The sequence below is a fragment of the Ischnura elegans genome, chromosome X (assembly GCF_921293095.1).
Source record: "Ischnura elegans chromosome X, ioIscEleg1.1, whole genome shotgun sequence".
In the NCBI taxonomy this organism is placed as follows: domain Eukaryota; kingdom Metazoa; phylum Arthropoda; class Insecta; order Odonata; family Coenagrionidae; genus Ischnura; species Ischnura elegans.
The window spans coordinates 90775852-90796955 of NC_060259.1; the positions used below are offsets into that span (position 1 = coordinate 90775852).

At 39.3% G+C, this 21104-nt stretch overlaps 1 protein-coding gene across 2 annotated transcripts; it reads right to left on the bottom strand.

The window, feature by feature from the left end:
• On the bottom strand, positions 1-20876 carry LOC124170968. Of its 2 annotated transcripts, XM_046550055.1 has the most exons (4): positions 20718-20876; positions 4989-6573; positions 3773-4043; positions 1-1048 (listed from the first exon to the last, which is right to left on the bottom strand). In XM_046550055.1, the coding sequence occupies exons 1-4, from the start codon at positions 20868-20870 to the stop codon at positions 754-756; spliced, it is 2304 nt and encodes a 767-aa protein (XP_046406011.1). In that variant the 5' UTR covers positions 20871-20876; the 3' UTR covers positions 1-753. The 2 variants fall into 2 exon arrangements, with proteins under 2 accessions (XP_046406011.1, XP_046406012.1); XM_046550056.1 differs by lacking the exon at positions 1-1048 and having other exon boundaries at positions 3786-3996.
• Positions 20877-21104: the final 228 nt, after the last annotated feature.

Below are 21104 nucleotides of genomic sequence, written 5' to 3' on the forward strand. Positions count from 1 at the left end.
TTTATCATCATACACAATTTATTAGCACGCACAATTATTACAATAAGCGGAAGTATATCGTGATGAGCTCAAAACTTTTACAGTGATACTCATTACATTTTTAACTTCCTCAAGAATGAGCCCCAAGTATTTAGGTCTGCATTCCCGAAGCAAATTAAAATTATTCAAAATACATGTGAAGGCTAGACACATTTATTTAAGTGATATTGATGTAAGCATCTGTATGCCTTATTATCTTCACAGAGGTCTTCAATAACTCCAAACTAGGTTTTTAAATACCAGCAGAACTGTTACCGATAGTGGGTATTTCTTTTGTCCATACTTTATTGACGGAATATTTATCAAAATATCTGTTGAAACTATACAACATAATGAATGAATGCCCAATAAACATGGCCATTACCTCATATCAAGATATTTATTGTCAAAGATCACAAAACTGCCTTATTTTCCAAAGGTGTACTAGAGAAACACAAACCCACTAACATAAATTTTCATTTTTTTGATTCCTTATTTCACGACATTATTGTCTTTACGGATGAATTTTACTATATTTTAAAAAATACAGCAGGTTTCATCATAACTCACCTGAATCGCATGAAAATGATCAATTTACACGATCTTTTTCATATAGGATAGCTTAATTTTTTAAAAACATGCAGCCAAAGATATACATGGTATGTGAATCACCACTGGCCTACATTGATCACCGTCAAACCATCAAGATAGTAAAGGAAAATTTTTTTTTGTTTACTAGACTAGCAAAGGGAGCATGTGCCTAGGATAGAGTTTCCTCAGGAGCAGATGGTCTATCGCGGGAAGCAAGAGGTAGCGCTTTTCCGCCAGGGATTCCTCGTCCCGCGGGTCCAGCCCCCAGCCCCCAGACCACTGCGCCGTAGGAGACTCGAGGACCTCCTCGATCAGGGAGTCGCTCATCTGCGGCGGCGGCGGCTGGGACCGCATCACTGCAAGCGCGGCCTCCGCCGAGATGGGCTCTGGCCGTGGGTGTTGGTACGCGGCCGGCTGCGCCCCATATGTGGAATCCTCCCTTTTGGACGAGACGAAGATATCAGAATGCGGGAAAGGTAAGCGGGCTCAAGGGATAAAACATGTATTTCAATGCCCAATCCATGGTTTGCTTAGCCAGAAGGATAAAGAATGAACAAGTTGAGTTAGGTACTACTCGAACTGAGTGAATTATCTAAAGTAATGAATTGCAATACCAATTTAAGTAGGGAAATAATATTTATTTTTGAACCCGGTTTTTCGATTGCTGTAGCCTCACACAATCGGTGAGTAGAGCACATAATAACCCACCGAGGCTAGGTTGAGAGTTCTAACTAGGCTACGTCGGGCTAAGATTCTTCTTAGGCTAAGGCCTTTTGCATGCGCACTGATTTTAGACTGCCACTCAAATACCGACCGCCCACGTTCGAATAGTGAACAATTGGATGGCATGGAAGCTTGCACACTCACATCGATAAAGATAAAAATTTGGTTTGGTTTGCAGCCGGCCATTGCCACTGTGGATCACGACGACCAAGCCGTACGTGCCAGCAGTGCTACACCGATAAAATATCGGCCGGTTTTTTACTGGCCATCCCAAATAGCGGTATGGGCAAGAAGCCTTAGCCTTGTCATCAGTGGTTCAACACCTGTTCTCCTCCACTTCGTGATTGCTCAGGTCAATCGGAAATATGGTTCCGGAGATTTTTACTTATCCAACTTTTCCAAAGTTTTCACTTTTCATTTAATCGCGAAAAATAGATATCGTCATTTAAAAATATAAAAACGTGATATACGTACTCCAGGAGTAATAATCTTTCGATTTTGGCAATAAAAAAAAAATAGGAAACTAAACTTATTATCCAAGTAAGAGTGGGAGATAAATTCTGCTAATCATCGCGGGATGGTAGCTCGATTCCAGGTTTTTTTTATAGTTACCGTGCGAACTATATGCGCCTTTACCTGCTGGATACCTTTTATGTTGAGTAGCATGCCAGATGATGCTCCATGTTTCTGAAATTCTATTTCATTTTCTGTATGGCTGAAAGGTATCTCATTGATTTAAAGTCAGTTCTATATAGTGTAGTATTATGAAATAAATGTCAACTTGAATGAATTGACAACTGTCGTTTTGGATAAAATTTCATTCCTAAATAGTACCAAAATCATTATTTTAATTTTCCAAAACATTTAAACTATGTTGAGTAGCATGCCAGATGATGCTCCATGTTTCTGAAATGCTATTTCATTTTCTGTATGGCTGAAAGGCATCTCATTGATTTAAAGTCAGTTCTATATAGTGTAGTATTATGAAATAAATGTCAACTTGAATGAATTGACAACTGTCGTTTTGGATAAAATTTCATTCCTAAATAGTACCAAAATCATTATTTTAATTTTCCAAAACATTTAAACATACGATTACGCATTATTTTTTCTGATTTTATGCATCAATTGGCGTCTCTGTGTCTGCTCTAGTTGGGTCTAGTCGATACCTTTCTCAATCTAACTACCACCAACTATCACCAAAATAAAATTTATTGTTTTTTTGCATTAGTGGGTGAATAAAGCCTAATATAATTATGAATCTGAGTTCAAACCTTGAGAAAAATAGAGGTGATATGTACTTGCACCTTATCATAATCGTTTATGACGGAAAATACTTTCCCCATTCTAAGGATTACTCTATGGTTAAAGAAATTACTTCTTAATTCACGTTCAAACTAATGATATGTTATGGTATTTCAGAACATTAGTTCAAATGGTGGCATTATTTAATAACATATGATGAGGCAGCACTAATGCTTACAGCTAAATATAAAGTACCCATACATCAAATTGGTCAACATAAGCACTGATATGTTAGCACTACTTAAGAACAATATTTGAACGCTTTTTCGGTCATTAAATTTTGGGTGCTTGGCGCATCAAAGGAGTACTTAAATAATGTTTTTGACCAGAAATTTTAAATTGAGGAAATATGTGAAGTGACAACATGGGCTTAATGTAGATTTTTCTTTTTTAGTTGAATGCACGAGGAAAATCTCGTTTTCTTATCAATGATATTGGTACACCCCTTGCGAATTCAGACCCCGCGATTCATTCACACTGCGTGGATACCTGAACGCTGTAATGATTTCCTAAGAAATGTTCAAAGAAAATACGGTCACAACCGATATGGAAAGGAATGATTATTGAAGTTACTTTTTATTAACTTCAACTGATACAAGATACCTGTGTTATTACTTCTCAAGCATCAGCCAAATATTAGATTTTTCTATCAAAGCTCAAAGAACGAAATTCATGGCTAAATAATGTAAAAAAAACCTATAAATTTGTGAAGTTTTACGAAGTAAAAGCTACTTTTAACTGAATATTTTCCGTTTAAAAACCAAAGATTCTCAGTTTGGAGCGGTAGTAGCAATGCCAAAATTATCTATAAAATTTCGTCATATTTTTTTTCTCGTTTTATAGGGACGAATGCATACTCCATTTTATGATGCTCGGAAATGTTCTGCCTAGCATATAGTTTAGTGGAATAAGGTTGAAAACATTGGGAGATTAGGATTTGGTGAAATCAATGCCATAATCGCAGCTACGTGATCAATTGGCCTCACCCATAATTTACTGCATTAAGGGGCATTCTATGCATGACCAAAAACCCTGAATGCTGCTACTTGTATACAGGGTTACTCGTAAGGGGTGACTATCGACGACGATTCTTGTGGATTTGGTGCAACTACTCCATCCATCGACTCATCCTGACCTTCCACCAAAATACTCCTCTCCGCTCCTCTTTCCCAACCCGCGTGAGAATCGCCTCTGGCTTCGGATAGCCGGCAGCCACCCGAGTCTCGCCAGGGCCCCGATGTGGCGCTTATGCAGCTGGAACAAGGCGCCCGGCGGCGCCTCCCAACTCCGGCTGCTGCTGTCCGCGAGCTGCGTCGCCTCCACCCCAGAGCCATCGTCCGGCGTCACGGCGCGGGGAAACTGCCGAGGGAACCAACCCCAGCGGTCCAGCGACCCTGCAGTGTTATCTAGCCGGGCAGGGCGAAGAGGAGGCGGGTGGGCAGGTTTGAGGAAGGGCGATGCCAGGGTAGGTGAGGAGACATTGTTGGGAGTTTTCGAGGACGGGCTTGGTGGGTTATCGAGGGCTTACCGCGCCCTCCCTGCCCTTCGGATGTCGGATCACGTCGACTTGCCTCAGGCGGGAGGGGAGGGGCATGTCATCGGCGCAAAGTTCTACTGGGTGCTCTCATCTACCACACTCGAACACACTCATGCTTCATTACGGAGGATTAAAATCTACTACTGCGGTGAACCTACGACTGCTCCTTTATGCACTACAAAAGCGGCTATGCTACGAAAGTTTTGGTATGTTCTACGAGCAAAATCGAAGGTGCAGGATATTCAGGATAGGGTAACAGAGGCTGTTTTAGGTGACCTTTTACTGAAAACACACTTGCCATGCTGAAATATCTATATAATTCATGCCATAATGATGGTTTCCTGCGTGCTGAAACTGGAACTATGAGGATGTTCCTTTTTGGAAAGATACTTCTGTACAAATGATGCGTAAAAACTTTTATCTACTTACTTACAGGCAAAATTTTACCATTCACCGAAAGAGAACAGGGTTAGTGAGGAACATATATGCAAGCTTAAAGTAAAGTAAAACTGAATAGGTACTAAACTACTCAAAATCAAGTAAAATTCAGGTGGTAAAGTTTTAACAGATATTTTCACGCGGTAGACTGTTGAGATTATTAAATAATAGCACATTTCTTAAGTTGACATGCAAAAAGTACGAACAAAAGTGATAAAATAGTCATAAAGTTTGAAAGTACTACAAAAATATACATATATTTAATTGCATGGTATCTCCATTGCATTTTAATATGAGAAAGTTTGGGACATTAATTATCTGCACACATAAATGCTTGCAAATATTTGAAAAACCCTTGAAAAATGTTGCAACTTACCCATAAAACGCTTCCCCGGAGTACCCTCCCATTCTTCCTCATCCTGATTCCCTAAGTCGTAGAAATCGGAATTTTGCAAAACTGGCATCGGATATTCATCCGAAGATCCATACGGGGCCGCTAATGATCTACGTTGCCTGTGTTTAGGAGTGTCCTCATTTGCTTTCTTTGTCTCGCCTTGGGCTTGGCGAGAGGATCTTGGCCGCGTTAAGGTACCGGATCCAGCGGCGTTTTTGAGCTCGTCCTCGGCTGTCTCATTCATCGCTCTTACGTCGTCCTGCCGATCAAAATAAGTCTCACCCTTAGGAAGGCCAGTATCACCGTCGGCAATGCTCCGCTTCCCCACACTAGAATCCCCCCTGGTCCACTGTCCCTCGTTGAAACCCCAGTCGGAGCTATCTTTTTTCTCATGGCGACCACCTAGCATCCCTTGGCGTGCAATCGATCCCAAATATCTTTTGCCATACGCCATGCGGTCGTGGAGTATAGAGGACAGGTGTCGCTTTTCTGCGTCGAAGTAATCATCGTCATCTCTTTTGTGGGGCGCATACGCTGCATTGTTCTTCAGCAGTGAAGAAAAGTGCCTCTTGTCATTGGAGAACAGCTCATAAGGGTAAAATTCTTCGTTCCTCTTCCCAGTGTATCCAAATCCACCAGTGCGCAAAACTGATCCAATATTTCGCTTCGTGCCTGGCCTGAATCCGTATGTCCGGACAAACGAGCCGAGATGGCGCTTTGCTATCAGTTCCTCAGCATCGACCACTTCCTTCGGCTCCTCACTTTCCTCTACTGGGACTATCTCTTCGTAAGCTGGTTCATTCAAGGGAAGGGCGATGGACTCATCAAACTCCTCTGGAAGGTCTGATTTGGTGTCGTAGTCTTGGCTAATCATGGAAGGGAGAGCGTAGTTTCTCGCGAGGGACTCAATTCCACGTTTTCCATTCACCATTGAGGTCATGTGCACAGAGTTTTTCCCTATTGTTGATATCCCCCCATTTCTGAGTATGGAGCCAAGTCCCCGCTTGCTGGCACTGCTTCCACTGCCGTCTCTTTCTTGATTGGATCCCCTCCCTATTGACAGTAACTCCCCACTCCTCGCCAGGGCTGCCACGCTTCTCTTCCATTTACCATATTTTCCCTGGTACGGACCATAGCTGTTAGCCCTTGCTAAGGAGCTAATGCCTCCTCTTTTCCCTAGAGAGAAGCCAGAATCGTCCTCTCCTGACCAATCCTCTGGTATATAAGTCTCGAGTGGTTCCTCTTCCGGGCTGTAATCTTCAAGTGTGTCATACAGGCTTCCTATCGTCCGTTTGCCTTGTACAGTTGGATATCCACCTCCCCGCGCCAGAGAACCTACGTAGCGTTTGCTTGGGGCGTCTTCTTCGTCCTTGTCTTCCACATTCATGCCGCGGAAACCAGGGTGGAGTTTCTTATTCCATTCCTTCCTAAAGTATGGTAGATCTCCGTTTCGAGCGAGGATCGATACTGATCTTTTTTGGATTCCATGCGTGGAGTCTAGTATCTGAGGTCTTTCAGGAATCACGTGGCTGCTGGACTTCTGATGGGCTCCTTCCCCAAAGACAACCTGTTTGGAAAAGAGATGGGATAACAATGAAGTCAGGTCTTCGGTAATTACTTACGGTTTGAATACGCATAACTCTATTCTTTAATTCGACAGAAAGATTTTATCAGTATTTTACTTATTATATATATCTACACTAGAGAAACCATGGAAAACTAAAGCAATATGTGTTATTTGAATTAATATTGTTGAAAGCATAAATTTTTCATGCATCAGTGATAACTTACTCCCTGCCTATACATGTTATTTTACAATACTACCATAACACAATGGCGTCGGGTAACATTAAAACCCCATTGCCAGAAATAAATACCTTCGTAGATAAAAATAAATATGCTTATAGATACTCTGGGTTCAGAAATGAAATTGTTCAACGATGGAGAAAAGTAGAGTTTGGATGTAATAAATGACGTATAAATAGCTCCAAGCCTAAACTGAAGATATGAATGTGGATTTTTTTCGCCACGCTGCCATATTCACATACTTTTTTGTGTTTACACACAATGAGGATGTGATGAATATAAATTTCTTCTGTTCTGAAGGAATTTTACCCCATTTGATAAATCTATGATAATATTGTTTTCAGACTCAAGTATGCATAACTACAGGTTTGGTGTTCATGGGGCAGTTTGTCGAGATTTTGCCATGGTAGCTTTTCGAAAAATAACAGTGAGATATAATGAAAAATTGTATAGGTAATATAAGGTCTGAGAAACAGAATAGGTAATATAAAAGCAACTTATCATCGCTAGATATTTTAGCTACGAAGACCATTGAAAAATCTAGTGGAATTAAACTTACGATTCATTCAACTAGATGTCTTGAAGTTAACGGTTGACGTCATCTCATATAATGCGTGATTTTATGACTATGTACGAAATTTTGGTTGGTGTCGCAAATGAATGTGTTGAATATCTTAATGACGCAATATTGCCGGAATCATAGAAATCCGTGCCAGAAATGTGCGTGGAAAGAATTTTTTGTGCTCTTCGTTTGAAGCGTTGGAAGCCATTATTTTATTATACAGAAATCCTGGTACACGGGTAAATTTCAGTAGATCCTTACTATGAGAATACTTATCAGTAAAGAAACAATGTAAACGCATGTAACCGTAATTTACAGTAAAATTAATTTGTTTCAATTATTATACTTATTCGATTATCACATTTTTTCCATTACATCTTATGCTGAATTGTGTTAATAGGAATAGCTTTGGCTTTCAGTTAATTTTGAAGTATCCAGCACATCGTTCTCAATTCATGGTTTCCCTTGAAGAAACTAATCTCGAACTCATTGACAGCCTTGACTTGACTTGTCGGAGGGTGTGTTTTTACTGCCAACGGTCCGAAGAGACGTCGAAAGTAGGAGATGTGTCAAGGCTCGTCCCTTCGTTTCGAGTGACGAGAATGGCAAAGAGCCAGCGTTATTGTGTCGAGAGAGAGTCTCCAGCTCTTATTGCTTCTCAAGATCGACAAGGAATTCGTAAGGAAATGAGCAAGAAGACCTCAGCCCTTTCCATTCTCAATGCCTTCGCTTAGTCCGCGTTTGGAGTTTGTCTCTCTAACGGCAAATAATGGTTATCGATCGTTTTTACTTAACACTTTGTTGAGTCACAGATTTTTGGAACTTTTCACTTAACTATTCCCCAGTTTTTAATTTACAACCATTTGCAGTTGGATATTCAGAGAGTTTATCTATTATGTTAAGCCTGAATCACACAATCAATTCTCTCAGTTCCTCTGATAGTGTTTCCGGAACAAAGGAGTGTGCGCTCAATCCATCATTTTCTGAGTAGTACGGTGACTCCGCCGTCCCCTTTTTTATCACTTTTTACGTAGTGCTCACAGCTTACGACCGCCATTCTATCAAAAGCCAAACGTGGCGTTACTTTCGCTGCGGCCGTGCGTTAGACTGACTGAAAGACGGTGCCAGCGATGATTTCAGCTACGGTAACTGGACGAGCGACTATGTAGGAGGCTAGGTGGGGGGGCTTGGGAGGAAACTTCTGGTGAATAAAATTTACTCTAGGTATAATGGTAATAAATGTAATATGGTAATAAATAGAGGCTCTCTGGATCCGCCAATGCTCTTAATGACTAGAAAAACCTACTGTCATCCGCGGCCCGCAAAGTTATTCAAGACCTTTCTTCAACTACTGTGACGATTGTTCAAATGATTCTTACATTTGTACATGATTCTTCAATACTTAAATGATTCTTCGATTCTAAATGATTCTTTGATTCCACGTGAATCACACGAATGACATGAACCACACGATTCTTTATGAACCCTTTAGAACGAGGAGCGTATTTTGATTCATTCGGTTCATGCCAATGAACAGTTCGAAATGAACGATTCATTCATGAACGACACAGCTCTAGCTAACATAGCGCGCCGAGCGATGGAAAAAGGGTTGGGACTTCTCACCCTTGGATCTTTGGATCATTGCGGAAAATTATCATGTGAAAAATTCCTTTTCCGCGATATTGCTGGATCATATGCATTATAGATTCATTCATTTTGCCATTGGTGGCCGTGACTTTATAGAAGCACCAAACCAAATGAATGTTATGCCTACAAGAATATTTCAGTAGCCATGAACTTAATGGTACCTTTTCAAGTTGATGGTTTGAGGCGTTACTTTATGGAATTTATTCACATTTAATGACAATTAAAGCATGTTTTCCACATAAAATCATGTTCCACAATTTTATGTGGGAAAACATATTTTATTTTTCATTCAGGACCTTTTCAAGACATTCCTTGTTTCAAACTTGTGAGGTAGTGTTCTTTAAAATAGTTTCACCTAGTCTATTCAAGGTGTAGAGTATTAAATAATAGCAATACTACAAAATACATTGGAAATGTAACAGCTGCCAGAATACCATTTGAATATCACTTTCATATTATCATCGGTATTGGGTCCGTCACTATTTTACAGCGGGTAATTGATAAAATATCGTACACTAATTTAGGTCATACATCGCAAAACATTGAATCTATAAGGTAAAAATACGGTTATCATGGATCAATAAAAATCTAAAAAGTCTTAAGGCCTGGTTATACGGTACATTTACACGTACAAGTTAATGTCTAAAAGTGTGAACGTGTGAATAGACACGAAAACGCAACGTGTAACCACCTAACTTGTGCAAACTCATGAACGGAAAAAAAGAACATGTTCTAATTTTGTGCATGCATTTTTACATGTTTCATTTTGGTCCACAAAAGACATTCACGCAAACAAACATGAACTTGTGCATGTTAATACATCGTGTAACCAGGCCTTTAAGTAAGTATAAAAATGCAGCATTCGTGGAGCATTGGAGGGAACTATTTCTGGTCGAGAAAGAGGGATGTTTCAACAGAAAAAACTGTTTTGAGTCGAACGCACTTGGCGGCCTTTGTCCAGTTTATGCAGTAGAGCACTTGAAAATTTATTTTTTTTCTAGTGAAATTGCTTAAATCTAGATCTTCCTCGCTAAGAAATTACGGGGGAGAAAGTATCGAAAATCAAGCAGAGAAAATAAAAATTAAAAGTGACAAATACAGACAGGCAGAAGGGGGAAGGTTGGCTAATAACAAGGGCTGCATTTAATGGGCTTGGGGCATGAAGGCAGATGTTTATGCATTGGAATGAATGATTAGCAAGAATAGATAGCTGTATATTCATCTCCGGATAAACTCTGAAGAATGAATTCGCTTTCACCCACTGGTTCATGCCTTAAAATACATTGCAATATTGTTTTGAGAACCAGATAATTTTACATAACTTACTTTATCACTACAATACGTTTCTATGCCATATAACTTATTCAGCAACTACGCTTTACTATATCACATACCAGAGATTGTTGCGTTACAGACACCTGTTACGTATGCTGGACCTTAGTACTAATTCAAAAGTATGTTTACATCCTGATAATGATATTTTATATTATCAAACCCCATTTTAGCTGCTAGTTAAGCTTTGAAAATGTACGTATATCTTACTTAAATTTTAACAAGTTTTCAAAAATTTTTCTGATACAGAATATTTTATAAACCATAAGCAGGCTACCCGGCGTTGCTCGGGAAGGATAATACCCAGAGAATTGGGAAAGTTGGAATTCATGATCTCATGGCAGGATTTTAAAGTAAAGGAACAAAGCAGATAGGATGCTGGTATACATATCTAATGGCAAACAATGGAAAAAGACGAGTTTTGTATACCGCGCACGGAATCAGCTTATACTCTGCTCTACAACATTGACCATTATGTGTTGTCGTACGTGCGAATACCAAAACTATCATGTGAATGCATACCCCTACAAAAAGGTTTCCATCAAGAGGATCAATATATAGAGTTTAGAATCCTGAGTGTTATACCCTTCGAGAGTGTTTAGTGGTTCACCAGTCCGGCAGGATGTCCAGCCACAGAAGTTGTATGACGTAAGGTAACGGACGATAATGAGATAACTACGCGAAGGAGGCGTCGGACGCAATCAAAAGTAGCACTACTGGCTTTGGGAGCATGAGATAGTCCAACGTACTAGCGTTTGTCACAATCCGTGGAGCCGTAAGGAAACGCATAGCGAACAGACATCCTGTTTTATATGTATAGATATCAGCTTTGTCATGGTTTTTCCACCAGCTTCCTTGCGGGTGTCCTTTGAGGCATTCACCGCCTTTTCAATGCGGGCATCGCAGTGTGCATCCTCGGGTAAAGCTACCTCCGTCTCTCCCAGAAGTACGGTGCTTCTTTGTGTTCAGCATCTCAGCTTAAAAACTTGGCTTAGAACGGCCACGTTTCAGTGAAAGTGATTAAAGTGATGATTTAGTCCCTTCGCTAAGACCACTCTCTTAAACGGTTTAAGAATGATGGAGAAGTCTTGAATTTAATATTCAACCCCCTTCTCGAGAGAAATGAAGGTTGATTCAATGATACTTCCAACTGATGCTTCTAAATAATCTTCCAGTTACTTCTTTCTGAAGCAAAATTTCTGTGTGAAGCTAAATATTTTTGTTGAAAACTGACTATTTTACTTTGACGGTACGTTTTTCCTAGTTGGGCATATTTTTTATTTTAATCTTCGCCACTTGTTGCACAAATTTCCCAATTAATGTTTTTTTAATGATTCTTGCTTAATTTGTACTGGTTGAAGGATATAAATACTACGCATGGTTACATTAGGGGGTATTTTAAATTCCTTCTATTGATCCTTTACCTAGTGAGGTAGCAATTGACTTTCAGCTACCCCCTTTTACCAATTGCCGATCAAGAAATGAATTTGGCGCAATATCGCATGCATATCTATGTATCATTATTTTTCCGATTCAAGAAATTATTAAGAAGCTTAATCAATCCTTTGACAGTAGAGATCAAGATATTGAAAATGATTTTGTGTTGTGCAATGGCTAAATAATATATTTTTTTCCACTAGCATTGGGTATTAGCATCCACTCTGACTTTTATATTTTCATCAATGTTACCCCGTGTAAAGGTGTATTTTCCCAGCGATAACAATTACATTCCTGCGGAGAGGTTGCGTTCCGTTAAAACGGTACGAAAAAGAGGGGAATTACTTTGATTCTAAGTGCTATTTTAATACAAATCGAGGCTAATGAGTGCTTGAAAAAATGTTTTCTGAGGTGCTGACGAGAAAGGAGCTCTAAATGAATATAACAACTTGATTTGAAAGATTGAGTAAGATGTATCGTATGGAGGCGGAAAGTGAAACTATGTGTAAAAGCAAAGGTTTAGGTTATGCGACATCTGTTATGGTTCATAAATGTTTCATAAAGAGGGACAGAAAGACTATTTGTCTTAATTTGTTATTTAAGTAATTTCATTATAAAAGCTGATCTAGGATCCAACCGGCGTTTATTGAAAATTTATTATGTGTAAATCAGTGCAAAAATGGAGTTTAATGTTTATTGGAGGTATATTGAAGCTTTATTTACGAATTATTGCCTTGAAACTTCATTAATCCAAGTAGAAGTCTTCTGTTTCTCAGTACATTTCTCTGAATTCTTCAAGTAATTTTTTACTTTGACAGAAAGCGATCATTCGGTAGGGGCATTGTTGGTTGCCTTCCCTTCATGGATTCTTTGCACAAGTTCAAAAAGGACCCCAACCCGTACTGAGTGCTTTAACCGTGCTTCCTTCTAGCGAGTGCTGAGAAATTAATCGAAGACAATTCTGTTCTGTAACTGGGCATGACATTCATTGATGTCAATCACATGTTTTAAGAAGGTTGAGAGCTTGGCAATTAAATCCATGAAGTTCATAGCGCGAATATAGTTTACGGTAATCCAGTTAAATTCAAGTACTACCTGTTTTTCCTCCAGTTTCAAGCGTTTTTTAATTTTATTAATTCCTTAATCTAGGTTTTATGCTAGAGAATGCTTGAAATGAGCAATTTAGCTCTAAAAACCTTATTATTTAACATTTGCCGCATAGCCACTCATTTACTCAGTGCTAGGTTATATTTGACATTAGTTTTTTTTATTATTTAAGAAATATGGACTGCTCATTGGGGGTTGTGTATTCTTATTATTTGCTTAAAAACTAATATTAATCTTCGGTTGTAACTTTTATCAGGTAAGTCTTGAAATTTAAATATTTACTTGCAAAACTTCTTTCGGAGTGGGTTGTGTTGAGTAGGCTCTTGACCGTATTTAAATATTTTAAATGAGGCTGTATGAATTTTATGGTAGTTTCCTAGAATATTTTTTGAAAAACAGCACCAATCTAAAACCGTCAATATTTTTACTTCGGTCTTTAAGATTGGAGCTTGGTGGATAGCTTCACTTGTCCACGTTCAGCCCGAAAAACGTCGAGATGTTAGTAACTCCAAATTAGAGTCCTAATCTGGAGCGTTAAATTTTAAATCTGTTGAGTTTTCGATAAAATTATACGAATATTTTTATGAAGGACATGCTGTCAAACATACCCTCATATGCATACTGAGCTCAACGTTCTTCTTGTATCGTACGATCACTCAGTGCTAGACTTTTATGTCTTCAATTCCCAGTGAGCTATCTTATACTCCATTGAATGCATGTTGACTACGCTTCATTGGGTTTCAGTTATATTCTTATGGAAAATAATTGAAAGTAAGGGAGGAATTTTGGCGGCAAAATCAAAATTTATTTTCACTGGAATTGCATCAAAGGGTATGTTTTTTTGTAATGTCCGTAGTCACATTTCCGGAAGTCACGGCAATAACACTTTCCCCGTCGTGATTCCCTTAGTTATTTAGGTAATTATGACTTTTGTAACTCATATAAAAGACAAACAGTGACCCCTGAATGACTGTAACCCACGTATCTTGATCTCACTCTCATTGAAATGAATGTTTTTTCACTCGCGCTAGTAAAACTGTTTTGCTGAAATAATAATCAATATGTGATAGAGTATAAAACAATCTGTGACCTGTGAAATAGATTTCCGTGAATAGAATTGTCCCTGAAAAAGTGTAATAGAACCATCCCTGCGATAATGTGAAGTCCCCACAAAAATTGCGAGCAAAAGGCGTATGGGGCATGCTAGGTTGTGTCATTTAGAAAACTATTTCATTTTCGAGATAGGTTGCACATTTTAAATCCATATTGGTGCTAGATACTTCTGCTGATCTCGACTGTGTAGTGGAGGGGCGACAAGCCCGCATGATGTCCACAGCAAGCGAAAACGTCCTAGTTTCGATGACGTCATATCAGGACGTAGATCACAAAAAATAGGTAACATGCTGGAAAAAAAACATCTCACAAATTAAAAGCGTTTCTCCCTATAATAAATAGTCCTTTTGAAGAATGAGGGCGTAATAAGCATTGAGATGTGAAAAAAATAAATTAAAGACACAGTACGCTGCTCTTGGCAAAGGGTAAGTGGAGTGTCGCTCTTATAACTGGCCACCCTAACAGATGCATTTGCTGGCCATTTTATTTAAAGTGCTGATTTTGGAAAATATATAACAACAAAAATACCCGTATTTCTCCATTTTTCAATCCGTCGCTGACTTCTGGAGCTATTCACAGCGAATAAAATCGAGATTCTCTACACTCAATTTGGTGACGTCACGCACTCCTTCTGTGCCGGTCAACCCAACTCGGGAACATATGGTTCTTTATTGTTTACCATTTTGTGCATAGTTACATCCATCGGCAAAAGTTTATCCATTATGAGCCAGAACTGCAATGGCGTCACGAAATTTTGTAAAGCGGGGGACAACAATTTATGATTTTCTTGATTGAAACGGGCGAGAGAGTGGCTGAATGGAGAAGTTTCTTTTCGTCGCAACTCACCTTTCACTTCCATCTACGGAATTCTATTAATTAGGTACTATACTGTGATTCTATTCAATAATTTCGTCTTTTGAAAATGAAGGCGTTAGCAGAAGTCAACAGCTCCGAGAAAGACGCGTGGGTACCGGCCCGCTGAGGGGTATATTATCAGGAGGAATATCGGAAAAATTATCCGAGATGCTAGCATAGTGACGTCAGTCTATTCGCCACAAAAGTTGAGGATTGGTTTGATATATTGCTAGTGTTACGAATAAAGTGCCTTCGTTTAAATCCCGGTGATTTCGAACGTTTTACGAGTATTGCCGGCGGCCAATTAGGTACCAATGTGGAAGATTAGGTCTTGGCCTTACTTTCACCTTTCTTAAAGGGCACTGCCATCCAGACTCGCTTTCTACCTGCTCTTACATTTCCCCTTCACTCAACTGCCCATGTCATATCGACGTAATTGATCCGATTGAAATTCGTTCACTTCCCTCCAATATCACACCTTTCCACCCGAAATGGGTGACGATAGCGTATTATAGGCGGGCAGCAGTAATTTTTTCTCTTCTCCGTGGAAGAAACGCTGTTCTGGGAGTGTCCTCCGTGCTACAATCGAATACATGCCAGAATCCTGTCAACATCTCTTACACTGCCAGGACTAGGGCCTGAGAGGTTAAGAAGCCTAAATTTCATCTAAAACATCCGGATTTGATTTTCTACTGTATCGGCATGGAATTATGCCACAATGACCTATACTGACCTTATATAATCTTTCATGTGAGTTAAAAACTATTAATTTACCCTCTTCGTCTACGAAATCCAAGAATGTAATAATGTTCTCCTGATGAACTTAATGGTTTTGGAAATGGCCGAAATTTAATTATAAATATGTGGGGTAGCATTTGGTATGTCAGTCATGAATCGAAGTAGGTAATGCGATGTTATTATTTATGATGCCGTGTGTATAAAGAGCGTCTTTTTTTAATTATCTGACTTTGACCATTATCGTACGCATTGATAGAAGGGAACCTAAAATGTGAATTACTCTCAACTGCATTGAAGGAAACTTTCACATAGAGGTGACGAAAGCTGAATACTTTATGTATATCCATTTAACTTTCTATTAAAAAACTCAATATTCATTCAAGAAGCAACAAAAGATACTCCATCTGACCTATCAAGTGGATTATAAATCGTGATATTCTCTCTCGACACTGATTGTGGGATTAAGATTTCGATGAAATGCTTCTACCTTGGCATCATTCTGGAACACTGAGTATGAGAAGTCGCTACAAGTCCATGCATGATCTTCATTCTTGGGCTACGTTAATAACGTTGCCTTAGATTTAGTTTATTCTGCAGGAAGATATTTGGCTGGACAAATTTGAATTCCTTTTTGTGTTTCATTCACGCCTATGCAAGAAATACTTAAGCAGTATTAAAGTTTCACAGACTCTCGAAAAATGAGTGGAAACTTCGTTGTGAAAAATGAAAATTCTGAATACGGTGGCCTAAAGAAAGATGAAGTGACCTTTAAAAGCTTATCCTGAAAAAATTACTTTTTCACTTTTTGCATGGGCACTATTCTTAACGTACTCGCTCAACCATTACGAAAATTACCAAGCGTAGTTGTAATGATAATGCATCTCATGGAAACATATGCTTCGGAATTAAGGACGGCGAGGAGAAACGCATCAGAGCGCGAAAGAAATGAACTCATATTTTTTTAATTTTTAAGGCGTAGTGCACGTATCTATTCTTGGGTAGTGCGTTTATTGTTCTCACTCTGAAAATGTTTCGGTTTTATGTAAATTATTCCCTGAAAATCACTAAATGAGATGCTTTTAAGTGTGGTATTGAACGCCATTGAATCTTGGTAAGAATGAATTAGGACTGAACGATTCTAATAATTTTCACATTGTAAAAACACACTCTTGGCTACTGAAGGCATAGTTAAAAAAATTCCTGCTGATGGATGCAATAGGTAAGAATTGGAAAATTAAAGATTTATGATAGTTATTGCTCAATTGAAGTAGTGGGAATTTAAGTAAATGAATAGTCTTTTTGCTTAAGGATGAATTTTTTTATTTAAGTCGGAATTAAAACATTACGTCACACGTTTCCAAACAATCGTGAGACGATTTGTTTCTGCGAAGTAATTGAGATGAATATAATACACTGAGTCAATTGAGTGCAAGATCTCATAGTTTAATTTTCATTCTAGTAGGTGTCTGAGATGAGCATGCAGATGCCCGAGGAAATAAAGGTAATACGAACTATAATTCCCATATTATCTTGGTCGCCTCAGCAAAGATCACTATACATGTTATAATGAAACATCAGCTTTCATTGGCTCTTCCTGCGTAGTAGACCCATTTTCAAATATCAGGAGCGGAAGAAATTCACCCTCAGGTAATTCGATCCTTACTTTCGCATATTAAGTAGATCTTTCGAGAATAGTGCTCCATTCGTCACGTGGAAAATTGAGCAATCTTCTATTTGCCGTCATTTCTAAGTTATTTCTTAGACGAAGTAAATTCCTTGAAAACTTGTATCTTATTTTCTTATGGATCAGGAGCTCCTTCCTTGTTGCTAATCCTAGAGTCCTGGCTCGAGAAAAGGAGATCGTGGGGTCCCTTATTTGATTGGGAACTCAAGAACATGCACTACACGCTTCTTTACGTTGATGATAAGGTCGAAGCCTTAAGTACATCTCTAGAATTAAGTAATTTTTCAGCAAGTAGGGCTTGAAGGTCGTGATGTTGTTGTCATCTTTGCGTAAGGGAACTTTATCGCCGTTGTTGGGACTTTCCCCTTAAATCCTAATTTAATATATTTTGAAAGCGACCTGAAATAAGAGTACGCATTCCGTGTGATTGACTTCCAGTTATTCTTAACATTCCCACCGAAATCTCCAAAGTTTCGATCTTCAACTCAGAAATAACTTAGTGGCCTAACTCATCTGCACGAAGAGAAATGCAAACATACGTCATGCTCGCGTGATGGTTACGTAGAAATTTAAGCAATCGTCCGTTGTTGGGAAGTTGTTAACAGGTATTCTTGCTGTCTCACCTGAGTAGCAGGTTAAGCTTTTAATCTCCATTCCATTGCTTTGAGAGCCCCTTTGAGAATTTAAGTAATCGTGTGATTTTTGTCGTTTGTGATTTCCCAGCGAATTTTGCTGGCGGTGGGTTCATCTGTTTTCCATCGGGTCAAGATCTGAACATGCGCCAATGCTTTTATCTCCGAATCGGTGATATTATTAAGGGTGTCGATGTGGTATTTTGCTAGTTCCTTAATATGCTTTAGCATTTGCGGGGACTAGGATGAGGTCAACGGACATGATATAGTGTGGAAAAAATCGCATTGAGACACATTTTCCTCGCATATAATAATCAAGTTATTAAACGAGATATTGACCAAAAATTCACCCTTGGCTGGAGGGAAAACTTGTAAAAGGTTCTTTTTGTACTTGATGTTTTCTTGGTCAGGATAGCAGTGCAAGGCAAACATATAATGAAAGTGATGTGGCTTAGGAACGCTTATAGTTCAAGTATTGAAATTAGCAGTTGCTGTTTGAGCCTTAAATTTTCAAGTAACATGATGTTATTCCCAAAAATGACGCCAAAGTTAGTTTTGAATTAATAGAGTGAGTGGTTGATAACCTATTGAAGATAAAAATTTTGGCATAAATGTAACCCTAAACCTGATGGGAAATCCGAAAACAGCAATGTGAAATATTTAATTTTCCCGTACGTTTCCAACTCGGTGATCTTCTTGTAATTTTATTTTAAATTTGGCAATACATTATGCACGACCACAATGGTGTGTCAACATCCAAGCCTTCATTAGGAACTTTTTATTATAACTTTTTATTATAACTAAGTACAATGCGTGCTTGTGTCTTCGCCACACTTGAAGGCATACACTTAGGGGAATGGGGAATCTGTTTCTTTGGACCTATTTTTGGAGTTACTGCTCTGGATACAAACGAAGAAAGCTTTCAAAGAGTTATATTTGATGATGCATAAAATACCAATGATATAAATGATCCCCGTTTATTAAAAATTCGAAAGCAATTCCCTTCGTCTTGTAAGTTTGTACGTGCATGATATTTCGTGGAGACGAAACTCAACTATTATAACTATTTTTGGACAGTGTTCAGTGAAATTTTGGTGGCTATGTTTTTTACATGTGTTTCGGTGCTTGGCGTTTTATGTTATTCCAAAAAGTGTTAGAAAATCAATGTCTTGGAACTTGGAGTTGGAAACAGAAACGTCGGTGAAAATGTAAAGCTTACGCCGTAGTTGAACCCAGCACTGTCAAAGGCTAAATTTTCGCAGGCACAGGAGAATTCCCTTATCAGGTAATCGAAACACTAATTTTTTCTGGCCACTGTTCGTTATAATATAAAAATAAAACACTTTTACATCTTCAGTCACAAACGAAGACAATCAGAGAACAGCTCTTGTGCTAATCTAATCTCTCGGACTAGAGCCGCTTATCCGCATTGGACAGTCTTGGAACACTCTTTACCTGAATGAAATGTATGGTTTTCAATATGGTGATGATATTTCAACACCAAATATCGCGCTGTCGACTCGGTGAATTTATCAAGAATGGTCACTGATCGTTGTGACACTGTCTAAATCTAAAAGCCTAGCGTTTGTGCTCGAAGATGTTGCAAACGGAGGCGACCCATCAGAAGTCCCTATTCACCCATTCGTATGGGCTCTGAACTGTGCCGACGGTCTCGTAAGCTCCAATGACTTGTAACAAATGTACGATATTTAATACTGCTGATTATTTTGAAGCTCCAAAGACCGTGGAAATTTCTTGAATAAAAGGCCTGCCATTTATGAATATTTAATTAGCTTTCTCTCAACGATGATGACAAGAGGTCTACGACTAAACGGCGGATGGACGGAGTGCTAAGCTCGAAGTATCCTCCACACAACATCTACGCAGGTGACGAAATACTTCTGAAAATCATAGCCACCACGAGGATTTTAACCCAAACACATAGGGTTAGGAGGCAACTATCAAACTATTACATTCAGCAATCGCATCAACCCATTCTTTCTAATTTTTGTGCCTAAAAATGCCGCAGTCGAAGACGACCTAAAAAGAGTTCCCGCGTATTCTTATGCTCGAACGCCAATCCGCGCAGGGCTATTTCGAAACTCTTCACTTATTTGTATAGAATACTACTGCTGCTACTCAATGTAGGTGATGATATCCAAGCGTTAAATTTTGTACTTTTTATTTGAATTGAAACTTAGTGAATGTAAAAGATGACTTCAATCTTGAAAAATTCTGAAATCGATCTTATTTTCTAAACTCTTTTCACCATGTAATTTTATGAAGTATGTATTCCATCATTGCAAATTTTTGTGGCCACTGATCGTTGCAACTTCGTGAGTGATAGGTGAGACGTCATTCTAGAAACTGTCACAAAACGTTCCACTAACTTGTATCAAATATGTGGTACTCAATATCGGTGATGATATTCATGCACAAAAATATATTACTGGTCACTGATCGTTGGAAACTCGTGAATTTAGGGGCTGACATGAGTTTAGAAACAGTCTATACACGCTCATATTCGTATTTGAAACAACTCAAATATTATTCAGTATCGAAGATGACATTCAAACTCAAAAGCTAGTATTGGTCACTATTCGTTGAGACTTGTTGAATCTAGGGTCTGACGCCTGAATATAAAGTCTCCAAACCTTTTCTTCAAGACCTATTTGAACCAAATGTATGGTAAACAGAATCGGTGATGCTACTCAAATCCAAAGATTGTACTGGCCACTGACCGTTGAAACTTTGGGAGGCTAAGGGCTGACGTCCGTTTCCGAAATGCGTGCACTTACTTGAGCTGCGGCCAGCAGCAGAAGTAGCCGCGCGGGTCCTCTGGATCCGCTCTTTCCCATCTTCACGGCGCTCCTCTGATCCTCCACTGGGAGTCGCGTTCGCTTGGAGCTCTCAGGGGTGCTGTCGCTTCGACGCCGGGGGCAGGAGTGCATGCTGTGGAGGCCTGCCTCCTCGCCTTTATGCCCCCGGTGTCTCGGCCGCCCCGCCCCCGCGGACGGGGCCCCTATGCGCAGGCCGCGTCCGCCCCCACCCCTGGGGACGGGGGTTGAAGGGTGTAAGGGGTGGGGGCCCCAGGCATTTGGTTACTTCCCCCAGTCCTCAGCGTTTCCCATTTCTCGTTTTTATTTCGTCCTAAACACCGCGATTAAACAGCGGAGCCTGTTGGA